The 27,433-nt window shown below is 38.1% G+C and overlaps 4 protein-coding genes across 8 annotated transcripts; 3 read left to right on the top strand and 1 right to left on the bottom strand.

Annotated features, from left to right (window-relative positions):
• Positions 1 to 1,084: 1,084 nt before the first annotated feature.
• Zip99C (Zinc transporter Zip99C) lies at positions 1,085 to 15,694 on the top strand. Its single transcript, XM_046637161.2, has 5 exons — positions 1,085 to 1,854; positions 2,512 to 2,874; positions 12,469 to 12,579; positions 13,292 to 14,167; positions 14,446 to 15,694. Exons 2-5 carry the CDS (start codon positions 2,640 to 2,642, stop codon positions 14,619 to 14,621), a joined length of 1,398 nt encoding a protein of 465 aa, XP_046493117.1. The 5' UTR covers positions 1,085 to 1,854; positions 2,512 to 2,639; the 3' UTR covers positions 14,622 to 15,694.
• On the bottom strand, positions 14,954 to 18,413 carry Sil1 (Sil1 nucleotide exchange factor). Of its 2 annotated transcripts, none has more exons than XM_046637158.2 (4): positions 18,041 to 18,413; positions 17,484 to 17,761; positions 17,153 to 17,391; positions 14,954 to 16,918 (listed from the first exon to the last, which is right to left on the bottom strand). In XM_046637158.2, exons 1-4 carry the CDS (start codon positions 18,174 to 18,176, stop codon positions 16,165 to 16,167), a joined length of 1,407 nt encoding a protein of 468 aa, XP_046493114.1. In that variant the 5' UTR covers positions 18,177 to 18,413; the 3' UTR covers positions 14,954 to 16,164. The 2 variants fall into 2 exon arrangements, with proteins under 2 accessions (XP_046493114.1, XP_046493116.1); XM_046637160.2 differs by lacking the exon at positions 18,041 to 18,413 and adding an exon at positions 17,879 to 17,958.
• Positions 18,414 to 18,476: 63 nt separating this feature from the next.
• Positions 18,477 to 22,641, top strand: LOC124224921 (nucleoplasmin-like protein). 4 transcript variants are annotated; one of them, XM_046637182.2, is made up of 7 exons: positions 18,490 to 18,681; positions 18,970 to 19,085; positions 19,820 to 20,033; positions 20,532 to 20,608; positions 20,879 to 20,953; positions 21,584 to 21,736; positions 22,034 to 22,641. In XM_046637182.2, exons 1-6 carry the CDS (start codon positions 18,660 to 18,662, stop codon positions 21,689 to 21,691), a joined length of 612 nt encoding a protein of 203 aa, XP_046493138.1. In that variant the 5' UTR covers positions 18,490 to 18,659; the 3' UTR covers positions 21,692 to 21,736; positions 22,034 to 22,641. The 4 variants fall into 4 exon arrangements, with proteins under 4 accessions (XP_046493137.1, XP_046493138.1, XP_046493140.1 ...); XM_046637181.2 differs by having other exon boundaries at positions 18,477 to 18,681; positions 21,584 to 22,641; XM_046637184.2 differs by lacking the exons at positions 21,584 to 21,736; positions 22,034 to 22,641 and having other exon boundaries at positions 18,492 to 18,681; positions 20,879 to 21,199.
• A 991-nt stretch (positions 22,642 to 23,632) lies between these two features.
• On the top strand, positions 23,633 to 27,327 carry LOC124224802 (girdin). Its single transcript, XM_046637006.2, is given in 6 exon segments — positions 23,633 to 23,821; positions 24,070 to 24,270; positions 24,403 to 24,840; positions 24,920 to 25,122; positions 25,199 to 25,490; positions 27,112 to 27,327. Coding segments are annotated over 6 exon segments (1,539 nt in total).
• The last annotated feature ends 106 nt before the right edge of the window (positions 27,328 to 27,433 follow it).

Raw genomic sequence — 27,433 nt, 5'->3', positions numbered from 1 at the left:
AGATGTGTATCGTCAAAACGTTGTACGCGGACATAGGTCTTTTTAGTTGAATTAATAAATCTTGATATTTATTTAGTATACGTATATTTCTGGGCCTGTCGGACAAGTTGAAAAAATATAATCGAAGTTATAGAGAAACTAGGGAAGATAATTTGCCTGATCATTGAATTCCACCGGATTCCTAACAATGTAAATTATCCAGAGTAACTGCAGAGGGTGAAACAAGAAACGCATTTTGCGGTTAATATTTTTAGTTACAACAATGGGTCGATGGTATAGATTGCAAGATGGTTACATGGAACGAGAATATGTAGATGGTTCGACAGTCTCCGACTTTTACGTTCGGTTGAAAAACCGCGCATGCGGTTTTTTAGTTGTGTTGAACAACGTATACGGCAAAATTCTCGATGAAAAAATGTCCATACTTGGTTTACACCAGTGTCAAGTTAATTATGGATTAAATCGTACTATGTCATAATTGAATCATATTATCAGCGGCTGGTGCATTAAAGTTTTTTGTAACTACAAATTTATATCTTTAATCTGTTACAGTTGGCCATCTTAGGTTTTAGATTTGTTCACATCAATAAAAGTCTGATTACATGATTGTTACAGTGTAAAAATGTCAGTATTTATTCAGCTCTGAGGGTACACAAATAATGCTATCATGAACAGTAAAATTCGGCATGTGTTACGTATAATGGTTCCGTCATGCCTGCAATTCCATAGACGCTGTTATAATTGTTTTTCGTAAGATTCATAATCGCGATGAATAGAAGCCTGAAATATTGAGTTACCACTCGTGTGAAGCGAAAGATGAAACGAGTTACAGCGGTTGACGGTTCGAGACGTTGACGCTCAGTTTTCCACAAGCGACTTAAACCACGAAGGATAAACAAAACGACAACGTTAATTTAAAAACCTAACGTCATTCCAAAATCGTGTTCGTTGTTCCGTGTCATTTGAATGGCTCAGACCTCAGCGCCACCATTGATTCGACGGCGTTATTGAGTAACCGTTTCTTCATCCCCTCCGCCCCGCATTGGCTCCGTGGCGTGACAGGTATAAATAGGGACGGCGGCCATGATGGAATTATTCGTTGGTGCGAAGCGTTGAGACGAGGTTGCGTTGTGTTACCATAAAATCGACAAATTGACCGGCACACGGTCATACTGCTTAATAATCTCGCTCGAAGCGGGATGAAAAAATAAACATAAATCAATCCACTTCATCAGTCTAACTTCAGCTGTCCGTACTCAGACCTCAGTGTAGGCTAGTCGGACGCTGATAGTTATCATCGCGGTGACATCGGCCGAATTCAAAAACTACCGTCAGGAATAATCAAGCAGGATCAACAAACGAGTAAGGAAATCGAAACAACTGAGTAAATATCGTCCGGATTGACAAAGAGGAGCCGTGATTAAAAATTCTGCCGTACTTCACCTTTGTGAGGTATATATACGTATATATATATATATATATATATATATATATATATATATACACACCTGATAAAATACGCGATAACGTTGCCGAATTGTGTACACCTTATACCAACGAAAGCTGAGAAAGAAGCTCGCAGATAATACCTATTATTATTTGCCAATGATAGTCTGAGGGGAGAGAAAACACAGCGAGATAAGAATACAAGAAGCTAAAAAAAAAATACAGCTAAACATTTTCTTGTACGGTTCCATATCCTGGCAGTGATACACGCGGTTGGTGACGAAAGTGAAGGAGAATGAAATAGCGTCATATATTGACAATCGGCAGGAAGAAGGCATCTCCACTTTTGGGCATATGAACAAAGATCACGAGTTCACCTAGAACACCTTGTCTCCTACCGTATGAAACGTAAGATATTTGTGTATATGTTTGGTATACTCTCGATGTTTTGATAGTAGATTAGACGAAAACAATTGCTGGTATCTAAGTTGTTGACGGTACTCGAAATTATCTGAAAAATCATGCCCCAGTTGAGAGAGTGGAAGGAGAAAGAGATTACTGTATTATTATCCGAAGAGAACTTCTTTCACAGTACAGCATCATTCGGATCATCACTTGTACAGTTGCACCCATGGATAATTTCTCGGATCCGTTACAGGATGGAATAGGACTACAGACGAAAGACACGTAGTGAAATTAATTAACCGGATAATAGATGCAATTATCGAGTTGCTGAAAATGTCGTTTACGTAGTTTTCGTTTTTGCTTCATCGTGAATATTCTACCGACAAGGGCGACTCACGGTATTGAAAGATTAAAAATTAATCATTTGACACGAACTTTTATAACTGCAAATATCACTTTTCATTACGCTAAAGTTTAACTTGGTCCTCTTTCATCCTGCGGAGGCTCGTCGAAATCGGACGCCGGCACTTCTGGTGTTCCCCTCGTCAGAGCTAGTTAAGGGCTATTGAAATAAATTAACTCTACTAAACCTTAACAGTTTATCCGCGATAAGGAAGTAGAAAGTTAACGGAGCCTTTCGCACATTATCTGCATATCCAGGAATCCGTGATATTCGAGAGGAATAGAGAGAGCTGCTGGAAAACCTGCAAAAAGCATCCGGGGAAGCAATCGAGCAGATTAGACGAGGAGAGAATAACAAGCCTACCAGACGCGACGCTGCACCGTAAATGGCAACGCTGGGAGGAAACATGGCAACCATGTGTGCGGAGAATTGTACCGATGGAGGGATTCTGTACGAGCTTATGTCGGAGGAAATCTGGGCACCATGGAATGCAGCCCTAAGCTACTTCGAATACCAACCATGGTTCTTCTCCCTTCTTGGAAGTCTGATGGTCGGACTTTCAGGAATTTTTCCCCTCCTCGTTATACCGATAGATCACGGGGTCGATTTGAAACACGGAGGTGAGATAACACGTTCCCACATTTTCTGCAAGGCTGTGCATACACACGATTCCTTTGTTTGTTCCCTGAAACATGGCGTCCGAGACATTTACTTATCGTGGTGCTAGGCCGATGAAACCGTTGATATTGTGTTTCCCTGCATATTTCCCGCTTCCTGCCAATCTCAAGTGAAACAACTAACTTAATTGTGTCACGTGTACATTAACATTGGTCACCCCTTTTCCAAAGGTCGAATGACAACGAAAAAAAAAAATAACAGCGTGAAGTTTCGGCACACGGAGTGTGTGTGGAGAACATACTCGATGTATTGACTCGTTGTCTAGGTTGACTGGGTGGGGCGTGACATGGTGTACGTTAATTTATGTACCGTAGAAAACAAATTACGCAATGTTTAGCGGGTCGCCCAATCTGCTCGAATCCTTCGGTAGAAACTTTTCGACAAGGAATTTACTACCTACTATTGTGTATGAAATATGCCGTACTTAACAAACTCACGATGAGTATCGTGGTAGACAACTTCGCGTCGGGTTCTTCGCCAGTGGCTCTCAAACTCTCCTAAACCTATAGTGGCTCCTTTGTCAGGCTGTTCTAGGCCAGTCACGTTACCGAAACAGTGGGAAAATAGCGGCAACTGCGCAGGGTTTAGGGCGATCCGTTAGGCCTAAGATATATTTACCGAGTACACTAGATTCATATTTCTCGTGAAGTTAACTTAAATTCGTATTTACCAACGAATGGGATATTTAAATTGTGACAAATATTATACGTTGAAACGATGCATAGTCATTTAAATCGCTAAAGCGAGCTTCTACATGTCCAAACATTTTTTCACTCCCGTGGACGTTAGTGTTTAAAAATGCCTGGAATAGAATGCGTGAAAAACAAAAATTGATGCATTGTGAAAATTACAGTCGATTTCATTCACACAGGTTGCCTGACTGAGATGACTCGGTCGGTAAACGTAGAGTTGCGGCATCGCTGTAATGACCCGTCATTGGCACGCGCGGATCTAAATAAGCTGTCGCCTAAATGCGACGCATTATGCCGCAGACCGCGTTATTTATTAACACGCGGAATGTATGCTGAATGTCTAATAACGGGGCCCTTGAACAACGTAATGCCGCCAGATCTTGAACCTTGTTTGGCGTTGAAGATGTACAAAACTAGGGACCGGTTATATAAGAATCCGGTTGACGACCTTCCCTCCTCCCCGCCAACATGAACGAAACGTTGGTCAGGACCTAAGGAAATTTCTGACATACTCCACTTTACGCTCGAGCAAATAGTTTATCCCTCCGTTATACAGAAGGCTACATGAAGAATATTTTTGTTCTTTAAACAATTCCAAGAATCACAGGAAATACATTTTTCAGAAAATTATCAGTGGATCATCATTGCATGAATAGATGAACCTTTCGTCGACCCTATAAACCCTGAACTTGGAAGCTTTAGTGCAAAATACTTGACAGGCGCAAAGTTCACTGTCGGGATATATTTTGTGCGCTATTATAGTCTTGGCCCGGACTTTTACTATGTGTTTAAATGTTGTTATTCAAGTATGCGTCGATAGCGCAGCTAATCAATTAATGGTAGTTGGTTCTCGAGATATCGTTCGTTAAGAGACAGATGGTCGTTGAAAGAATGCACGTGATCCACATGACGCGATGTGCGCAGCAACGATACACGAACCGTTTTCATATTATCATTGTATTATATTGTGCATCACGATACATGCAGTGTAGAGAAGCAACAGAAAATTGCAATTTACTTTTGCGCGCCCCTTATTGTTTCAATGTATAATATCGGATACTGAACAATTATTATCGTTTGACATACTGGAAGAAACGTAGAAAGTGACAAGCTATACATATAAACAGCAGTAATAACCGTTCAAAAATTTGGCGCACAGATCGAAAACAAATTACGTCCGAACTCGTATATGATACGTCAGCAACTCACTTGCCGTATCATGTTGATAACTTATTATAGGCGTGATGGTAGCTGCAAAACAATTCCTGCTTTGTGGAGAAACGAGTGCAGAACGGAACAAAGAACATTCGTCTTTTTCGAAGCTCTTTCAAGTATCCGCCCAGTTGGAAACAGCTTGCGGAAAACTGTTCAGTTTTTTCAGTTTTATGTTCAACTTTGAAAATTCATTTCTGCGCAAGATTTCTCCGCACTCGGTCTGACTGGACAAAAACGTTGTACTGTCCTAGTTGTAAAGACGGTGTACATAGTTCAGTGACATTAACATTTTTGTTATATCGTAGACGCAGTAACTTGGTTAAAAAACGACTAGACAGTAAAATGTTTTTCGTCCAGTCATAAATTGAGACTCAATTTTGAAAATTCATATCGGCGTTAGGATTCCTTCGGACTCAGTTTTCCTGGACAATATACATTGAACAAATAGAAACATACTTTCTTTGTCGTAATGACATTTATATTTTTTTTACATTGTAGGTATATTCACTTCGTGAAAAAATATGCATGCTTATGACGTTGATAGATGTGAACACGTGTTGTATCCATGTCACGGTAATGTGATTCTAAGCTTGGTTTCATCCCATAACCTTACTAATTAATTTCGCTTCAGATAAGGATAGGCAAACTAATGCATATCGAGATTAGAGTAACTTAGTAGGTGAATGACTAATTTTTGTACTCTGGCGACATACATTTTTATGTAGGCACACGAGAATACACATCTTTCAAGTAATGTTGACAGGTCGAAGTACATTTTCAGGAATATCATTCACTATTGCGAGTATATAAATTACAGTACATACCTACGTCAATTTATCAGCATTTATGCTTATATGAGAATAATGTATCACATAAACTTTCGATTGTGTAGTCATAATGGATGTTACAAATTTGAACAGCAAAACAATTAGCATTTAATAAATTACCATGGGTAGAAAAGTGCTATAAATATTTTCATTACGCGTTATGAGCGCAGATATTCGATCCTTGATATCTGTGGTATTATCGGACATTTTGAGATTAGGTCGGGGGATTTCGCCAGTGAGGCAATATAATTTTTTTTTTTTGTTTATTCATAAACCTCCATATTGGACCCATGAATACGAATGATGTATTGATTTTATACAATTCAGTGAATATTGAATCAAATATTCCTTCTGCTGCCAAACCAAGACTACAATAATAGCAATATTGCCGTTCTTGGAACTTTGTAGATTTTAATTCGCTACGCGATGCTCTCACAATCAGAACAAATTCACAATTGGCTTTCCTCCGTATGCGTATTCCAACTATGATGCTTTCAAATCCAAGCACGCGAATGATACTTTGGCCGTTTATAACTCCCAACATTGGTAGTCAGTCTGTATCGGAGGTGAAGTTGAAGAAAATAACCATTTTTACCTGCACTACAATCAGACGTTTCGAAAGTGCCTCGTCCAGTTATTTTTTCATAAAGTTTTGTGATAAAACATAGGAAAGATAAATAGGTTGGTTTGAAGTATAAAAAATAAGACCATCCAATGATACATACGTTTGTAATGTAAATTCCTATATTTTATTGTTTATAGATATTTTCGCTCGTTAATCTAAACAGACACGTTTGGCTTGATCCTGCAGGTATGTGCGAATGAAAGTCAAAACTGAAACACGTTCAAATCTTTGATATTTCCTTTCAAATCTAAGGCCGTCAGTTACTTACATGCCGAGATATAGCAAGGCATTTATAATCAGTGTGGTAACGTGATCCTTGACCGCAAATTATCAATTCTAGAATCTAGATCACAGTATTGACTGCAATAATGCGCTGATTGAAAAATCAGTTCATCGTGAGGAATCAGCTGTTGAAATTGTTGTAATAACATTTTAAACACTAGACACCGACGCTCGCTGGTTTCAAGGATTGAACACCTAGCTCATGAAAGTTTCTTGGGGAAATAACAGGAAGTTACAGACAAAAAAAAAAAAAAATTTCGTCATCACTTATCTACATATATTCATCGAGGAGCACTCGGGTTTGCAAAAACTTTTTCTACGACGCAATTTCTACTGGATTCATAAATACGGGTCAATCCTTCTCTCGCCCTTCACCTTGAGTCTCTGGTTGTTATTGTTAGCTAAACCATTATATAATTATCGAATCGATGAGAATTCAAGGTCAAAGTTGAAGTGTCACCAAAGGCAACGCACGAAGGCTGAATCGGTTTAATTGAACGTTAAAAGAGGTCGAGGATAAACCGAGGAGATGCAGAATATAAATGTTATAACGTAATGCGGAAATATAACTTACGATACAATTCTGAATGTTACATAAATTTACTTTTTCCAAGAGTTTTTCACGGAACTAACACATTAGAAATTGCGTACTGGAAACAAACTGTTCGTCTATATTATAACTTAATAGAGTTTATAGACCAAGTACTGCAGCACCTTGATGGTTCAACTATTCATCATAAAATAATAATATTTAATCAGCGGTCTTGCTTATCATGCTTTTTATTCTAGACAGCGTCCCACTCTTCTACAATGTTCAATGCAACATCCTTGTAATTCGATGTGAGGAATGGAAGCACAGAAGCAAACAGCATTATAGAAAACTGCCGCACAAATTTCTGTGCTTTATTAAATCTTCATTAGTCACTGCTTAATCACTTTGCAAAGTCTGAAAGTCGCTGATTTCAAGCGTCTCGAACGATATGACTGTGTTATCAGCCCTGCAATCATACAATATACATAGTTAAGCTTGCATTGGTTAATTATGAAGTGCAAAAGATTCGAAAAAAAGGAAAAAGGATCAATCCTGTCTGCGACAGTAGCCAAGATAACAGATGTAATCACTCACAAAACCTCTTTATCTCGCGATTGACGGCTATGCATTGTATTTGAATTAAAAAAAATAAGCTTTAATAACAATATCACCGGGAATATCTGTTACGCAAGCTTGAAAGAAAGGCTTTGTTTCATGCACACTGTGCACGTATTGCATCCATGTATGCATGATTATTTTACAATCAATTCTCGTGACGTTTCAGTTTCTGCGCAGTGTGAGGACACTCTGTTGTATATTATAATTGAAGAAAAAAGGGCACTATAGGAATGCTGCGAAAAGATAACAATAACGTATGTGTATGTACGTGACATAGTCAGATATGTTTTCTCCATTGTATCTGCATTACCGCGTCTCGAGTAACTTTATCTGTATCTTTGAAAATAAAAAAATTAAAATACGTCGTGTTCGCAAAAGTAATGAGAAAAAAAAACCAATGCACTCGATAAATACTCATACGGAGTCGAAAGTGGCTGTGGACAATTAGCCTTTGGCCAATGACTTGTATCTAACCCCGCGTTATCCGTTAACGGAATTATGCGGCATTATAAATGACCGTAGTATCAGATTACTCGCGATAAATTTTGCATTTTAGGGGGCGTATCGGACAGGTTTCATGATAACTAATCCGAGGAAAATGATCTGTAACTGTTCTCGACTTTGATATACTGCAATTATCCATCATTCGTCGTAGCTAAAAAATAGTACACCGCGATTTTCTCATTCCGGGAATGACCAGCCAATCGACTAGATCAATGCGCATTGTGCAGTGCTGTAGCTTCGTTATACATTGCAATTATTTTACTATCTCATATTCTCATTCTTGATTCATTTGAATGGATGAGGGTAGACACTGGGCCATGGAGGGATAGAAGATTAGATTGGAATCGTTATTGGGTCATAAAATACACCGAGAGAAATTTTTAGTTCCGGTTATCGCTCAGTCCTTGCTTATTTTCATTTTTTATTAATTTTATATTAAATGGTTACGTTTATCTCGTTTTTCGTAATCCCAACAATATTCAAACAGTTTTTTTTAACGATACCTGTTTTACTGAATTTTTCTAGTTACTGTAACAAATGAAATTTCTCTCAGCGTAGGGCTTTGGTTTTTGACCAACATCACACTGCGCCTTCCATCTTAGCTACGTTGTGCGAAGAGAGAAACCGAAAGTGAAAGTCCATAGAAGAGTTAAAGGGGCTAATCAGTCCGTGTTTAACCCTTGAGACGATTGCTTATTTCGAAAACACTCTGGAGGAACGTCAATTTTTCACGCAGTCCTCGGCAATTGGTATAATCCATGTGTAATGAAAACACCTTTTTTTATCTTTAACCATGCGACGAGCTGAGGCTGGAAGCCGGTTATGTTAATGAGTTGTTAATGATGCAACCCAGAAGTAACTTGCGTATATCAATACCTATTAGCAGAATATACGAATTGTTAGTACATAGTCGTTACGTATAGTTACTATGATAGCACCTTGTTAAACGGCCAGTTGAACGTATCGTTTTATACATATATGTATATATACACGTTGTTCCACATAAATTAATTGAATGAAAGACACGCGGATCGACTTCTTGGCAAGCATGCGAATGAATTGAAAACGAAATGTGATGACCAATACGCAAGACACGTTCAACTGCGTAGTTCGCATTCTTGCCAGATGCTGGTCTTCCGTACCAACAGTAAACCTCCGGACTACAAATTAAAAATATCCAACTATTCCGTCAGGACCATGACGACGGTAAAATGTTTGGCGCAAGAGATATTTTCTTTGTTATGTTCTTACCTTGTAAGTGCTTCGCATTTCTACGCATTGGTACAGCAAGCGCTTGCTTTCATAGTATGAGATGCGGGGAAAAAGTGCAAATTTTTATTCAAAAACAGTTAATAGTTTGTCGCGTGACGCAATTATTTTAAGTAAAATAATGCTGTTTAAGTGGCTTTAGAAATGTATATACAGGGTAGGCCAAAAACCGTGACTGACTTGAAACGTGAATAAAATCCGAACGCGTCGACCAATTTTCGAAAACTTTATTTTGCTTGAAACTAGAAGAATGAATCTTTCATGACGCGTGTGAAAATCTGAAAAATTTCATTGATTTTTAATATTTCAAAGTTGACTTGTCAGTGAAAAATTTTCGCCCGCGATTGAAAATGTGATCCTCTATAGGTAATAGATCGCTGGCTGAATTAATTTTGGTGAAATTTTCGGTAATGTCTCCCGAAAATAGAATTCTAATCTTGAAGCGCGCGTTTTGATTCTAATTTTACAAGAAACGCGTCATGTCATGTGAATAAAATCTCTGAGAATTTCCAAAATGCCAGAATTAATTTCGAATCACAATTTCAGGAGGAAATTGAGTCGAAAATTTTTTAATATTAATTTTTGTCAGTCTCTCAGCGACTTTTTCAAAACCTGTTTTTCAAGAGCATGTATCTCAACAGCGATTTAAGATTTTCCAGATTTTCAAACGTGAAATGAAAGGTCCGTTCTTTTACTTTCAAGAAAAAAGAAGTTTTTAAAAATCGGTCAACATGTTTGGATTTTATTCACGTTTTAAATCGCTCCCGTTTTTTTTTTTTTTCTTTTTTGTCCACTGTATACGTAATGTGTTCAGTTGAGAAAACAATTGGACTTCTTGGAGACGCAAAAGAACGGTCAATTTGAAGAAAAAAATAGCATAGCACACAGGGTGGAGTATTTTTCATCATTCTTGAACCATGTGATGTAACTTCCGAAGTTATCATCGGTTCGCAGCTTTCTCATTGCCAATGGAATGAACTTGCATTGTAAGCAATGGTTCGTAACTAATTTATAGGGTATTTTCGCACGGTTGCGAAACATGGAGCAGCGTGCGTGGAAGTGATAATGTGAAAATCGTTCGAAGGGTTAATTCTAGTGGATGAGTCTCGTGGTCTGTGTTATAGAAAAGATTCACGCAATAAAAATTATTTCATGCCGCACGATATCTGGATTACTTTTAGATAGTGAGAAAATTTAACTACCATTAATACTGGCGTATTTTTCTATGGAATTGTTTTTTTCCATCAATTTTGCAGCGTAATGAGTTCGGGAAGCAGAGGTCTGTCCTCTAGACTGTTTGAATGAAAGAATATCTTCTGAGTGATAAAGTAAGAGGTGATGTGCTTGATGATAATTGCAAATGAACAGGTTTCGTCACTTTGTAATCTATGAGATTATTATTTTAAAGGATAGAACAAGTCTAATTAGTTTCCGCAGAATCTCTCACGCACTCGCGATACGATCACAATTTTGAAACTCCCCGCTTATACGATAAGCACATCATGACGTTACGTTCTTTGATCCATCGCTGTGAAGATCGCGGTGCTTGGGAAAGTGTAACGAAACATGTTTTAGAAAAAAATTCCTTCCTCCAACCCCGAAAAATGATACCTCAAATATGAGACACGTGCAAATTACGAAAAACACTTGAAACCATAGTCAGCAGTTTTTGCTATTTACGTTCAATCACATCAGTTGTTGTGTTTCGGAAGAGTTTCGGACTCACGTCTCGCATGTAGATGATTTGATTAATCGGCGATAGACCAACGTTACAACACAGTTAAAAAGCAATTATGATATTGGATAACGATTATCATCAGCCGTGATCTATAGATTCTGTAGAATTGCGTGATACGTAAGACGTGACGTTTCTCAATGAATTTTTTCTTCGCCTTCAGATTAAGGGCATTATTCACTTCTCCTTCTTTCTTGCGTAAATAGCTCTTGAGAGAATGCCTGTGCATAATCAAGATGTAGAGCATCTCATAACACGTTGTAATAACGATAACAAGAAATTAATTATGACAAATCATTTAGATATCGACATTGGGACTTGTTTCGCATTTAATCCACAAAATTCTATTTCGGATCAAAAAACCAACGAAGTGAAGTTGACTTCGCAATTACATCCTACTTCAGTGGTAAGTGGGCTGCATGTTTGTAAAGTCTGTACCAAATGAAAAAAAAAAAACAGAAAAAAAGCAAACAAGTAAACACGATAAACGGCGCTTTCGGGGAATCCAGATAATTTCAACAGAATTCATTGAGACGGACGGTTTATCATATATTTAATAAATACAGGAAGCGATGTCTATACCATAGTAAACGGTCAGTTATATTTGCCTCGATAGTTTTAGACCGTAATAAACTGTTGATGTCAGACAGCGCGGCATGGTTTGAATATTGCGACATGTTTCATAACAATAAGTATAGTCAATTCCGCTCGTTCGGATATGATTGAGATTCTAATTATCACCGGCACGTGACGTATCTGCAACACATATCGAAGAGTATTTCGGCGGCTTTGTCAGACACCGAACGGAGTGTAATACCTAGTTTTTACGTACGTAAGTATGTAACGCCGTGTCACCGGTTAGCAAAGACGAATGCTTGTGCAAAATATCAAGTGATCGTATCTAACTTTTACAACACAATGGGCAGGTGTCCTGGGTTTTTGTGTTATTGCGTTACTTTATACCAGCTAGCCGCGGAAACTTTACACTTTCTCCTCGCATTATAAGTAAATGTTGAACATCTCGTGCCGCTATCACGAATCGGTGAACACACATGTCAAAGTTCAACCCGATTAATTCTCATCAATGATGCGCACTGGGTGAGTAATATATTGTCGCAAATAGGCTATCGTCGTTCAGATGTGTTAATAAAATTGTTGCTTAAACGCATCGTCAATACGTGTATGCATATGGGCATACACCGTATGTATAATCGCTTTTTTACTTGTCTTTTTACAGAGAGCTCAGGAACACTCAATGTTTTATTGAGTTTCGCAGTCGGAGGACTTCTGGGCGACGTTTTTTTGCATCTACTACCAGAAGCATGGGCAAACAAGGCGCTGAATCAATGTACGTATAATATATACAAGCTGTTGGTAATTCAAATTAACGTGGCGCGGCACCGAATGTTCCTTGAAACATGCTTTGCTAGTTAGGACAAAAAACTGCACAAGACAATTACAGTTACTACCGGGCATTGAAATCGCGGGTGACGTAATGATGTAATGGTTACTGCACAACTGCTGGTTGAGTAATCAGTCTTTCCGATTAACAGGGCGCTTATGATTATGTTTAACGCGTATTGTATTATCCTGCGGATTTTTTGCGGTCAACGATACTATATTCAATTCCTTAAAGAATTATCAGTCCGTAATTGCACGTATTTTCACGTGCGTGGGCAAATGTTACGCACGTGCTACCGCAGCATCTTCCCTTATCATCGCTTAACCGGGTTAAAATTCAATCTGCACGCCCTGAAACAGCCAATTTAAATACGAAAATGTAACAGTGTAGGCAGCTAATGCTTGTACGCCAGTGTCAAGGTTCGTCTCGCCTGCGCGTTGATGACCTCTTGAGTCTAACATATTAGTGCACGTCTCAAATCTGTAAAAATATATCTCGCCTCGGAGATTATTACTATGTCATTTATGAAATGAGTCCAGCTATCTTTAACCGATGTTTGAAGGCCGTCAAAGCTGCAAGAATTTGAGTAACGAATAGTAGGTACATCCAGAAGTTTTTTCAAATTTATATTGTAATATCGTTGCTTTCTTTTTTCAAGGGTCGAAAGAAGGTCACGCGTCGATGGCATGTGGCTTGTGGGTATTGGCAGGGTTCCTGGTCTTCGTGATCGCGGAAAAAATATTTGGTGGATTAGCGCATAACGGAGACGACGAGGAAGATGAGGAGGAGGAAGAGGAAGATGAAGTTGACGTTGATGTTGACGACAGCATGAGATTGTCGGAAAGCATAAACGCGGCCAAAATAAGGCAGCTGGAATTCTTGAATAATAACAACTTTCAAAAAGAATTGGAGAACAACAATTGTCTAATGTCTAATGGAAACGTGAAGAACGGCTGCGTGAGATTAAGTGCCCAGATAATAAACGGTATCCCGAAGGATATCTTTAGCCTAAACGGTGGTTGTTGCAACACGTCCAACAGCTGCAAAAACGATCTGAACGCAAAATTATCGAACGGCTTTATTTCGAACCTTTCAGATCATGCGAACTCTGTGAAAGACTCGGCGGAGTTAAAAAATGGCGTCGTTACGAAGGGCAGTAACGGTTACGTGAAAATGATCGATGAACCAATGAAAATCACCAAAAATTCTTCACGCGAAATAATTGCAGCTAAGAAAATTGCTAAGAAAGAGAAAGCTAAACATATTTCTGGGTACCTGAATCTATTGGCCAATTCAATTGACAACTTTACCCACGGCTTAGCAGTCGGTGGGGCATTTTTAGTTTCCTTCAGGCTCGGGGCTCTTACAACCCTAGCTATTCTTGTTCATGAAATACCGCACGAAGTCGGAGATTTCGCTATTCTTTTAAGAAGCGGGTTCAATCGGTGGGACGCGGCTAAAGCGCAGCTGCTAACAGCTGGAGGGGGAATTTTTGGCGCTTTAGTAGCCGTGTTATGCTCTGGAGGCGGTGTCGGTAAGTTTCAATGCTTCGGTCTATTCCGACTGAATTCCTATAACAGTTTGTTTGAAACGTTGTTCCCATGGGCTATTGCCTCGATCATTGACATAAATGGGTACTTAAATGAGACAATAAACTTTTTTCATGACGGACTACAGGAGATATTTTAGACATTTATTGTAGTTTCCGCTTCCGCAAAGCAACATATTCAATACTTTAAATACACGTAGGAATTATACATATATACGTTCTCGAATGAATATGTGGAATAAATTTACCGTTATTATTTGCAGAGGCTAGAACAAGCTGGATTTTACCGTTCACAGCAGGGGGCTTCCTTCACATCGGCCTGGTTACTGTCTTACCTGAACTTCTCCAAGAAACGAACCCTAAAGAATCCTTGAAACAACTAGCTGCTCTTCTACTTGGTATTACGTTAATGGCCTTTATGACTGCGATATGTGATTGAATATCAGAAGATTTTCGAGTAATTCAAGAAATGAAGTTAAAAAGAGAGAAAAAAGCTATACAAAAACCCATAACGCCGCGCAGTGCGTGATGCGCAAAGTATATGTGAATGTAATAATTGCAGTTTTAAAATGATTGACTGAGCGAACTGTAAAGTTCGTCAAAATTGGACTAAGAATTAACAGTTTAATTTTTCTTTATTCGTTTGTCAAGACTTTCGGTGGAATTTCTTACAGAACTTGATTTAGTTGAAAATTGATTAATGATAACAATAAGTATGCAGTATATGATAAACATGAAACCAAAAAAAGACATCTATTTTTTGAAATCGCGCTTAATCTCATATGAATGGGAAAATAATTGAATTATATTTATTAGTCGTTATTGTTAATTAACCATCATAATGAAAAGGAAAAACTGTTGACTTATTCATAGAATGTACATTTCTCCCCCCATCCCGCAGGAAATTTATGCTCAATGAATCAAGGTGTAGGAAGTTTATGTTCTACTTACTAGGTATCGTGAGTTCAAAATGTAAGTATAAGCAGTATTTGCCATGTTATACCTGTACCTATGATATATCGATAGGCGTAGGGTGAGAGTAAAGATAAAATTGAAAGGCATAGTAAACTGTAAGCTTAGGCTTTGTAAGATTGTACTGTATAAAATATATTTTTAAGTTCCTATAGAATCGGTGTCAAAGAATTTTTGCCGGTATCTTTGATCCTAAATTAAATAATTTTGGATTGAATTTTGCTGATTTTCTTGCACGGGAAAATATTGTATGTGATATTAACTGATTGTGAATAATGGCTTGAAATTCAGAAAATCAGTAGTAATACCAACTTTTCCAGTCTATTGATGTAAACCCAATATAATAATTATTGTACTTAAAATAGTGAAAGTTAATGAGATTGGTTATTTTGCTATGTTAATTACGAGTGCCTTTCTCCCCGGTATGTAAATACAGCACGATTTTCTAAGCACATTTTATAATGACCATAATATATCTAATTCTGACCTGTTTACATCTAATCATCGGGTTTTGTAAATAAAATAATTATTGTATGTGAAGCGAAATTGTTTTATCTCGGCGTATCTCGCGTGAAAAATGGTAATGAACAATTTTGTCCGCTTTAATATAGAGATAATTGGCTTTATGCTAATCCAAATCTCCAGACAATTGTATGTTGAGTAATTCATCATTAAGTGATTATTACTTAACGAGTATCAAAGTATCGTGGTCAAGGCACACTGTTGTTTTACATCAGTTGCTGTGTTTTATTCACCATTATGTTATTCAATGTCGTCATTTTAGTCAAATGTCGGGGGGATGATATTTTGTATGTACAGATATAATTCATATTAGGCTTGTGAACAGATATGACAGTCTTAAAAATTTATATTTATAGAGTAGTCAACAAATGGATATTCACTTACAATACCTTACACAAATATTCAATCATCTTACTTAAGTATTAAAATCTAAGGTTATTGATACGTTATACTGCACCAACGGGTAGTTGGTAGATCCTTTCACGACCTTACAGTTCATCATGAAGCTTGTCAAATATGGTCTGCTTCGTTTTTTCTACCAGTCTCAGCAAATGCCGAAGCAAATCATCATCGTCTGAACGCAATTTTAGACCCAAGCTTTTGTACAAAGCACTGATGCTGTGCAGAGCAGCTAAGATTTCTTCTTCGCTTTGTTTAAACTCAAGTTTGCAGATATTGCCAGCAGTGAGTACGCATTCGTAAATAGCTTCTAGTAAGTCGTGGTCTTGAGCATTGAATTCAATCTTCACTTCATTCTGTATAGTTTTTACTAGTAAACTGCTTAACTGTGAGCATAACTTATGTTGTACTATTTTTCCCTCTAATTCAACGTCTGTATACTCTTGCACTTTCAAATTACGGCGCTCCAAGTCTTCGATTTCATTTAAATTTTCCCTTTCGATGATCAAATCGTTAACCAGGTTCATTATACGTTTCTGTGCAGATATGGGACCATCTGCCAAAACCTGAGAAAATATTTCTAAGCCGCCGTGACTCAGTAGTGCTTTTTGTGCAGCTGGGTAGTTCCGAACCAGGGAACCCAGTGCGTATATACATCGATCCATCAACTTTGAGGTGCCGTGTTTTGTCAACATGCGCAAAATGATTGGAACAAATTCCGACTCCAGTGCTATTTCCTTCACCTTCGGGTTTGACTGTACAGCTGCTCCGAGGACATGAAGGGCTTCACACTTGATCTCCTCTATTGTGCCATTGAGACAAGGGTGTATCACTTTCATCAGGCTGAAAATATTTACAATGTAAAGTGAAGACCGATTGTTATCTGATACGAATTAATACTATAAGAATTGGCACAAGTAAAGTTTTCCTAGAAGGCAGATGAAGAGCGATGTATTAATTTCAGACTAGAAGCAACAGATTTGATGAATGGAAAATGAAAAATGTGAAAATGCTAAATTCTATTTCAAACAGTTCTATGCACAATTTCAAAAATTGTAAAATGTAGACTTTACGCACCCTCCGAATCTGGTGAATTCGAGCCCATTGTCAATGTCATGGACCAGGTATTCTAACTGACCCAATATATCCATGATGTCTTTGATCTCTTTGGCATCTAGTGATCCGGACGTAATTGCAGTTCGATGAGTATCAAACTGTTCAATGAAAATACCTAATAAATCAACGTCGGTTGACGGGCCAAAGTTTATGTTCTCATACTCCTTCTTCAGTTCATCAAAGCTCTGGAACCTGGCACGCTTTAGAAAAGAAAGGAAAATAAGATGTCAGTAATGTGGAAAATGCGACTATTTCCTGTTTGACATTAAGATAGATTTGAGCGACGAATTACTTTGGGTTTCCGTGCGAAAGGAGTCTTGCTAGACTTAATTTTTTTCAATTCGGTTTTTAATTCTTCCCCAGATATTTTCAAAGTCCTATCATCGTGCTGAATCTGTCCATCATTAATTTCCGAAGGTTTTAAATTCTCCGCGTCTGGATGTAGGGCTACGGATTTGCGCATTTCATCGTTATCCGAAATTTCTTTCTCGCTGGGTTCCATCAGTTTTGCTTCTGTAATGCCAGTTTGAAAATTATGCCGAACATGAAGACCTTTTGGGATTGGTGTGCCTGAAAATTATTAGCGTTCGTTAGGAAGCGCGGGATTCGTCGAATAATCGAGAAGCCTCAAACCCCGACAAAGCTTTCAAAATGCGAAATATAACGGCGTATCGAATCTTATCGCACCGTGTAAAGTGGGGAATTTAATAGGGCGAATGATCTATGAGCCATATGCCGATCTCTCGTTGGTAAACGATCAATTTATGCAATCGCACGAGGCCTGTGTACTTGACTGACGTTGTAAGCACACGTCAAGTGCGAGAAAAGTAGTCCCGTTTCTCGACCTACCCTTTTCAACGACTTGCCATTCTTTGGTGGGTATAAATACACTGTCATTTTTCGATCCTTTCTCCGAAGCTACGATATCGTTGATCCAGAGATACGAGACTATGATAAACAAGCATAGATCGCACACGTAACGCATTTTCGAAGGGAACGTGTCGAATAGGCGCTGTGAGCAGGTGCCGGATTTCTTCTAGAATATACGGTTACTCATATAGGAATTAAATATCCGTTCTAAGCGACACGAGAACCCGTTAATAATATTTACAAGGGTTTTTCAATACCACGCACTCGCGCTGTCACGTTTTACAAACCGTTTGCCTATTGTTGAGAAAATTTATCTTATTAATGCAGTCGTTTTGCAAAACCTAGTTCGTCACTTCTGTCGCCAGGTGCCGTCTCGAGACCAATAGCGCGTCGGAATGACCGCAGAAGTTTGGAGGCAGGACCCAATCAGAAGGTGGAACGTACTCTAGGCGCGCAAGCCGAGGGACGCGAAACTCATTTGCTGCGAGATCGTCAAACACGTGTGACCATTCCGAGTCTCTGCCCAGTTACGCGGCGTCCCTCGGCTTCAGACCCGCAACTCAAAACGTTTGAATCTGTGTATATCTAATCGATCGCCATGGCTGAGGAATATTTATACGGTAAATATTATACTCTAAGACTTAACGGATATGCTGATTTATTTATTTTCCATAAATAGCGAATACTTTCGATACATACCGTTGTTTTAACACCGTTGTATGCCTACGTGTGGACGCCGGCAGAATATCGGCCATTATGCAGGCGAATCCATTGTCTTTGTACAAAAATCTTGGTTATTATACCATTCATTATTTCTCTCATCGTCGATGTGCCACAGAATGATTATTATGTCGATTTAAATTATGCTTAAACTACATTCTTCAAGTCTTGCGTCAATTTGTATGCAGGAATCACTTTGCAAGGACCCAATGCCACCGAGGTCTGGGATCCTGAGCACAAAAACGAGGACGTTGACGGTGCTAATCAACATTTTGGCGCTGACCAAAAACTCATTATCAAAATGGTGAGTTGAAATTGTCAATCTGGTAATCAAGTATCTAATTTTTTACACTTCATCAGCTACTGTTTGATTCATTTTGTGTTACCCATCTTTAGCGCCATTGTCGCCGTGCGTACGCAATTTTGCCGATTCACATTCTCAACCTTTATAACACGCAAAATTTGATCCTAGAACAAACCAGAAATAAAAATTTATAAATAACACGTCAGTGTGTCAACAATCGATGATTTTTGTCCTTGAAAATTGTTATCGCTGTTTTTAACGCATTTTGGCGCCATTTGCATTCATCTTCTAAATTATTGTCATTCGAAAGAACTCTGAAATATCCAATTCATTGCTATTGTATACCTATTTGTTTCTGACAAGTTGCATCAATATAATAAGTATAGTCATCCCAAAAAGAAAATCTGTACTTAAATTTTGACAAGCTAATTGATTGTTTAATCGTTGCAAGTTGTAAGATCAACATCTATAATGTAAATTATTTAAGCTTGAGTCGACATTAACTAGCTGCTGTTTTTATTTAAAAAATTATGAATGACGAGCGATCAAGAATAAACAGTAACACGTTTCAATTTCTGATAAAAAGTATGTCAGCCTTGAGGCAAGCTTTGAAAGTACTGTTTATTTAATATTAATAGTTCATCAGTTTATTGCAACACTAACATTTAGCTTACGAATATGGTCAATATAATCCGATGAGGTTCATTATCTATATCTTTTTTTTGTGACTTCAGGCACTTCTGGGACCTGAGGCCAAAGCTGGCGAGTTAAACGTACTACAAGTTGAGGCGATGGGACTCAAAGGTCCAATTAAAATCCCAATTGCCTTATTGGAACTGGGCAAAACTGCACAAATCATCCTCGATCTAAGTTTCCCTGATCCACCCGTCACATTCACCTTAATCAAAGGCAGCGGTCCAGTCCATATAGTAGGACACAATCTCCTTGGTAAGTTTCATTTTGTTTCGTAGATTAATCTTCCTTCACTCCTGATATATTTGGACTAATAACACTTGCAACATCACTACCAGCTGTGTCAGCGATGCACGCTCAAGGTTTGCGAGACACCATTTGGCCGCAATCTTTTATAGACTATCGTATTTAATGAGAAAATGTTTCATTTTAATGAACTGATGCTAGTGACCAGAGTCAATGGCGACGAATAGTAATTATGCTGAAAAATTTGGAAATGAAGCCTAGCAATTGAAATTTCACTGAATCTCATGAATATTTAGTACTTTCATAGAATCATCGGATCTGAAATTTATGTATGATTATCTTTAAAAAAAAGTTTACCACATCGGCTGCTGACTGAAGTCACTAAATTCAGCTTCATCTCATTTTAGTCATCAAAAAACTATGATTACAGTTTTATTTGCACTGTATTGTATAAGAATATATTGTGTGAATATATCATGCATTAATAAACTCGATTATTCGTTACAGGGACGCATATGGATGAATTTGAAGACATGGAGGACGAAATGGAGGAAGAAAACATCGATGACGAAGATGATGAGAAGGTGAATATAAATCTAAAATTTTACAGCTTTTAGCCAGGGTTTTTCAATTAAAAATTGTCAATTTTGAAAATAAATAACCCATTCGTAATTACAATTGATTCAGACCATTGGTTATTGTGCAAAAGCAAATTAAGCGTATTGTAAACAAAAATTCTGAAATTGGATTTGTGTTAGCAATACGTTATCTTAACAATCGGTACAAAACTGAAGGAGTATGGTTAGAAGTTAGGAGACCATCATACGTTATGTGAATGGGAATTAATATTTCAGGCCTCGCATAAGAAACGGAAACTTTCTGGCGAGGGTAAAAAAAATGGCACCAAACGCGCCAAGATGGATGAGGAGGTAGACAAGGAGAACTATCGAAAATAGCATGCTTGGTCCTAGCAATAAGTTTTACATATCTTACGTTAAATACAGACTATACATTTCAAACATCAATTAAATTCGTTTTAATCATCAACTCTTCATTTCACCAGACTAGAGTGATGATAATGGTAACTTTGAAACGTACAGATGTACTTGTCTATGTTACATCAAAATAATTTAAGTTTTAATTTTTTTGAAAAATAAACAACGTCTTTGGAATAATTGTTTTTAGATTTTGCATTTTATTTCACTACCTACCATCTTGGCAGTGTGCAATATAATGGGCCTACTCTAAATGTTGTCTATACATCTTTGACTACTTTCCGGTCATTGTAATATTAAATTTTGTTTCTCAGGGTTTTATGATACATAATTTTGATCACAGATTAGGTTTTATAATTTTTTCTTTTACGACTACGAGTTTTGTTACTCGACGGTAAAAATAATATAACTATTAATTTATAAAATAATGAATTGTTATTTGAGTAGTTAAGACTGATCGGTCTGGATTTATGACACTATTGTCTCTACACTAGATTGAATTATTAGAACAGAATGCGTAATCGGAATCTGCTCTCATTAATTTCTTTGATGTTTTTGATTTAGGACCCTGAGGATGAAGAAGACGAAGAAGAAGAGCCCAAAAAGAAGAATGCGAAATTAGCGACCCCAGCTAAAAACAAAAATCAAGCTAACAAGAATAAGAAAAAATAAATCCGTGGTTTTATTACCAACACATCCTAGGCTAGGCTCTTGAATGTAAGTTCATCATCATTCGCGTTTTGCGTGTTACAGTATCGTTTCATCTGATAGTCAAAAGAGACCATTCATTATCCATTCACGGATTCTAAAATCTTGAGGCTGGGTTGTGTACATTTTTCTCATGATAACAATTGTTCTTCAATCGAAAGCAACGAAGAAGCAAAAGCAAAGAGAAAAAGATCACAGATATTAGGCACACAATCTGTTACCTTACTGAATTAATGCGTTACTTGAAGATTTCCAGACTAATTTTGTGTAAAAATACCTATAAGATGAATATGTATTTTATTCTAGCGACTATAAAAGGGTCGCGGAGCCATGACAAGGTCATCAGTGAGAACACATTTTCGAGGAATAAGTCTATATAGAAGGCAATGCAAGTTCGACTCTTCAGTATTTAACGCTTCTGCGTCTCCCTGAACATCGGAATAGCAATCTAAAGCTCAGATTTGAAAGTTCGTGAATCCGAATGCTAGACAAATGATAGACTGACAGACAGACGGAGACAGATTGACGCATGTTTTAATCCTACTCTTCCGCAGCTCGACTTCCAGTCAGAAAACACAAAGCTATATTATAACACCACTTGATAATCATATTTACTTCTTATAAAGATCATGACGGAATTTTTATCCCACTGATCTAGTATATTTATTTTGAACTAAACGAGGTCTTTGATTAATTTTATGACCATTAGAAGGAGTTAAAACAGAACATTGTCATCTCTCGATATTCATTCCATTTGAAGAAAAGTAATAGCCGGCGTACAGACAGACACTATATGCACGGCGCACCGTTCTTATTTAACATGTGTTATACACAGTGTTTTCCACTTACGTGCCCATACGTCTGTATACTCTTTTGTACATATACGATACAATAAAAATTTCACTTAACTTTTACTTAATATTAATTTATTATGTAAATTTGTACAGTGCGTGACTAGACTTAGAAAACACTTTGATTGTTTGAAAAATTTTATGTCAAACCTCCCATTATCCGCGCGAGGTCTAATTTTCAAGAAAATATGAAGTGGTGTGGGTAGTTAACACTTCGAACCACGGCCTTGAACAGTTGGAGCCAGGTAAAAATCAGTGGGATCATAGTAACGATCGGTTGTTTGATATTCTATAGTTATAGTCATATTAATAATTTGTACTACTTTTACTCTTGAAATATTTGATATTTTGTAAATATATTCGAAGGAATAATTATGCTGGGATGAAGTTGGTGTGGTTGGAATTTTATAGTCGTAGGTCTTCTGGCCTGCCATTTTACGACCTCGATGAAGAAAACATTTTCAAATACGGGATTACTTCCACGAAAATTTCTAAGGTTGGTTTATGACTGTCACATGTCTTGCTCAGAGTTGATAGGTTGACAGTTAAATGGCAGGAGTTATCACTGTGGGAAAAATAATAGAAAAAAATTGTTACATATTAGCCTAAGTCTACCGAACGTAAAATGTGTGCATCACTTTATATCAAAGTTCATCATTGTTTTGGATACGTAAACATTGGTTTTAACGGTTAACAAAAGTTGGGCCTCCTTGGGTTTCAAATTTTTTACTTACAACGTCAAACCTCAAACATTTGGGAATCATTCATGTACCTAAATTTCGAATCGAAACCATCGGGGTACGTTCTAGTTATGTATCCACCAAGTACTTAGCCGACCTTGTCGAGTGATTTTTGCTATCTACGGGGATGAAAGTAGACTTACAATTAGTTCGGTATTAGCAAGCAATATGTACAGAACTCGCAAAGAATCGCTCTTCAAGATCGAATTGATTGATATTGCCTAGATCTTAAAGTCTTCAGCTATTTAAAAAAAGTAAAATTATGTATAAATTATAGGAGATTTTCCAAGTCGCCGAAAGCGTCGAGGACCAGCATGTGTGCGTCTCGAGACACCTTTGACATCTCTGAGATGCAAAGTGTCGACTTGAGCGCGGAGTTTACAGAAAATACTGTCAGCAGCGGCGTTGATTGTCAATTCAGTGGTACTCCGGTTCCCGATTTCCCATTTGAAGCCACCCGAGAGTCTCAACTCTTCGACGAAGTCGTCGAACTGCGCCAACAAGTTGTTAATATTTAAGAAATATTTTTTATCATTCGCGCACTTGTCTGTAATATGTACATATAAATCTACGATATTGTGCAAAGACAGGCAGCACAGCTATTACGAATTTTTTCAATTACGATGGCTTCCAAAAAACTAGACAAATAGTGCAACTACATATTTGTGATATTATTTTTACGTTTGCAATTTTTCAATTTTACTGTGAATTGTTTGTATTATACCTAAGGCAAGGTAAATTGTCTGTGAAGGTAGCAGACTTGAACCAAACGATCGCGCATGTTGAGGCAGCTGTTCAACTAAAGGATACGCAATTGGAAGGCTTGCAACGGGATAACGAACGGTTATCATCAGAATTGAAAAAGCAACAGAGATGCAACAGAAATCTAAAACGTAGGTGCACATGCCCAGTGTTTTAATGATGCTATTACAAAATTTTACTTCGATGTGTTGTGATAAATTCAGCAAGCTTTGTATATAAAACGCGTTTAATTATTGATATCGGAAAGAAAGTTTAATTGCGCTACATGTCTTATTGGCGTGCAAATAGTTGATACTGATATTCTTGAAAAACAAGATGGTAGAAACAAAATGAATCGACTTTAATTCCAGAACAGTTGGACGACGAAAGATTCTTTTACCAAAAAGAAAAGGAGCACTTTTGCGAAGAGATGCAGAATCACAAAACGTGTAAGCGTACGGACGCCGGCTCGACAAGGTCTTTGCAGCAGCAGAAAAAAGAGTTCGAAAAGATCCAAGAAGCTCTGGAGGAAGAAAACAAGCAACTGAGAGAGGAGCTTGTTGAGAAGAGCGAAACGACGTACAATCTTTGCATCAAATTTCTACGCATGAAGCATGCCAAGGATTCTTTGAGGCAGAAACTCGATCAACTTCTGAGAGAGCACTTACAGGTGATGGCCGAAATGATGGAAAAACTGGACGAGGCACGGGAAGAGCTGAACATTATAGTATCCGAAAAATTTCAAGAGCCTGTACATCTCAGCAAAGCCAAATTCTTACAGGTTACAGCTTCGTCTACCTAGTCTATTTTTATTTTTCTGACCCCAAGAGCCAATGTCGTTGTTTCTTTCACATCCCCAGGTTGTTCAAAGAAACAGCCGATTAGTTCATGAGAACGCGGCGTTGAAGTTACAGTCTCATCAACTCACCCAGAATATCGAAAAAATAAAAAGTGAGGCGCAAAAGACGCGAACGATAAACGTCGATGCAAGAACAATAGAAAAGTTGGCTATGCAAGGGAAGAGGAGACGGAAGGAAGAGACCGTCAGGTCTTTGTCCACGAAGTAAGATTTTCTCTAGTTTTAGATCTGCTGAATCGATTTCGTGAAGTAATGTGAGTTACATGTTTCGTATTACAAGAACGGTATCCAGGAAGACGGAAAAATTGGGAACTTCAATTTCGTCTTTGAGTACGTCTTGCGGTGGTCCATTGGTTGACAGTTCAGGGGATGCAAAAGCCCCAATGAAATACCAGAACAAACGCGCTACATTTGATATTCCGGAAGTGGACGAGCCTCCGGAAAAGCGAGTAGAACGTCGCACCGAACGAACACAGAGCGCACCAGAAATTGTGCAAACCGTGACCTTTAAGCAGGATCTTGCTTCTGGCAACGGATCCGAGTACACCAATCTTACTCAGCGTAGTGTCGAAGTTCGGGACATGTATACGAACACATGACGAGGCATAAGGTCGACGAGCTCGAGGCTGGGGCAGTAGGAAAATCCGTAACCACTATTCGGACACTCACGTAACTAATGGCTGGTTGAGGTGTGTTATGAATCACTTCGATGTCGCAGTGTTCTTTTGGATCGATAATAGTTTGAATGTAACCGCAGTACTCGCATATCGTGTATTGTCAAGTGATTAATAAACGTATCGAAAATGTTCATTATGGACGTTGGCAGTTGCGGAAACTGGACTCTGTATTTGCTCCGAGAATTATGCGAACGATAGCTGTTGATGATGCACCTTGGAGAGATTCACGATTTGTATCTAACATAACAGTATGGATGCCACTTCACTGACAGGGCTGAAAACTATTTGATGTTGGAAGAATGTACATGAATAATAGATTTAAATCGCAGTTGAAATACTCACGCTACTTGCTGAATATTATAGTAACCTTCAGTGCACGTTATCCTGCCGTATTGCGGTTCAGCTTTTTGAGTTCCTCAGGATGTAAGCGGCGGATCAAGGTTCTAAAAAACTGACTCTGGGTCAAACAACCTCTCGTCGTGAAAATCGTAGAAGAAAGCGAAGCATAATCACTCTGTTCGGCCAATTTTAAGTAAAATTGTAAAAATGTCAAAATCAATGTATTCGGTTGCCATATCGTTGTAATTCTGCACGAATAGGCAATTCCGAGGAGTTACAGCCAAGAAACGAAAGACTTCCCGTTGTGATTTCTCTGCTGCTAGTCTTTCCTTCGTGATTTCTTTAGTGTTGATTCTATGCTGTTTTTTGGTGTGTTTATGTCGTTCCTGAGGGTTGTAAGGGTCCTAAGAACTAACAATTATTTAATCAAAAATAAAGTGGGCTAGTTCGTTGACTGGAGAATATAGACAGTTGCTCTTATGGGCTTTGGTGTGACAACCGAGAATCCTCGAAGTATCTACGTTGGGTAGACAAGCAGAATTATTTTTCGAAAAGTGTTCGCATGAAAAAAATTCAGAGTAACTGTATTACATCACGGATGCGCTAATTTTGATCGAGATGAAATGGAAAGCTCCGTCTATGAGACAGTATTTAACGCAGTGTCCTGATTTAAAGTCCTAAAAAGGTGATTGTCGGCGATTCTTTCTTTTGATAGGGAGACAAATAAAAAAGCTTCCTAAAACGTCGAGTGTATTTTGACACACATTTGAAAGGTGAGAGCAAAAATTTGGATCATCCAACTGTGGTAGAATAGCAGCGTTATTAGCTGACCCGTTAACTGAAGAATATATCTTTAGTCAATGGCTGACCATCGAAGGGCCTAGACACTTGAGTCTGGAATCGGCAGGAAAGATGAAGTGTGTCTGAAGTGTAAAGACTAAAATCATTATACTTCATATCATACATATAGTATTAAATTCGAAACTGAAGTTTGGAAGTTCGGATGTTCGGAAAGTGACGTCACCCACATTTTTTTTTCTCTTGACGTCATCTATCTAAAATCAGTTAGCTGAATTCCTCAGTCTGAAAACAACCGCGCAGTAGAGCGGACGTATGAGAATCGCGTTCCGCAGATTTTGAGTACCGGTTTCTCTACCTTGTGGTTCCTGTGCTCAAGGTCCGCTACCTGGTTAAACTCGACTATCAGGACATGCGCTTGGTAGTTTTTGAGCTTCAGGTCCGCTATCTGGTGAAACTTGACTTTCAGGACATGCGCTCGGCAGTTTTTGCGCTTCAGGTCCGCTACCTGGTGAAACTCGACTTTCAGGACAAGCGCTCCGTAGTTCTAGCTGTCCAGGTCCTTGACCTGGTGACTTTTGACCTTCCGGACTAATTTTCAAGTTTACAGGTTTGATTATTGAAATTGTCGTGTTTTTTACTATCAAAGCAATCTGCATGCTTCAGATTACATTTTGAATCTGAAAAAAAAATCGAACGAC

This window comes from Neodiprion pinetum, chromosome 1 (genome assembly GCF_021155775.2).
Source record: "Neodiprion pinetum isolate iyNeoPine1 chromosome 1, iyNeoPine1.2, whole genome shotgun sequence".
Classification (NCBI taxonomy): domain Eukaryota; kingdom Metazoa; phylum Arthropoda; class Insecta; order Hymenoptera; family Diprionidae; genus Neodiprion; species Neodiprion pinetum.
This window is presented reverse-complemented; position numbering and strand designations above follow the sequence as displayed.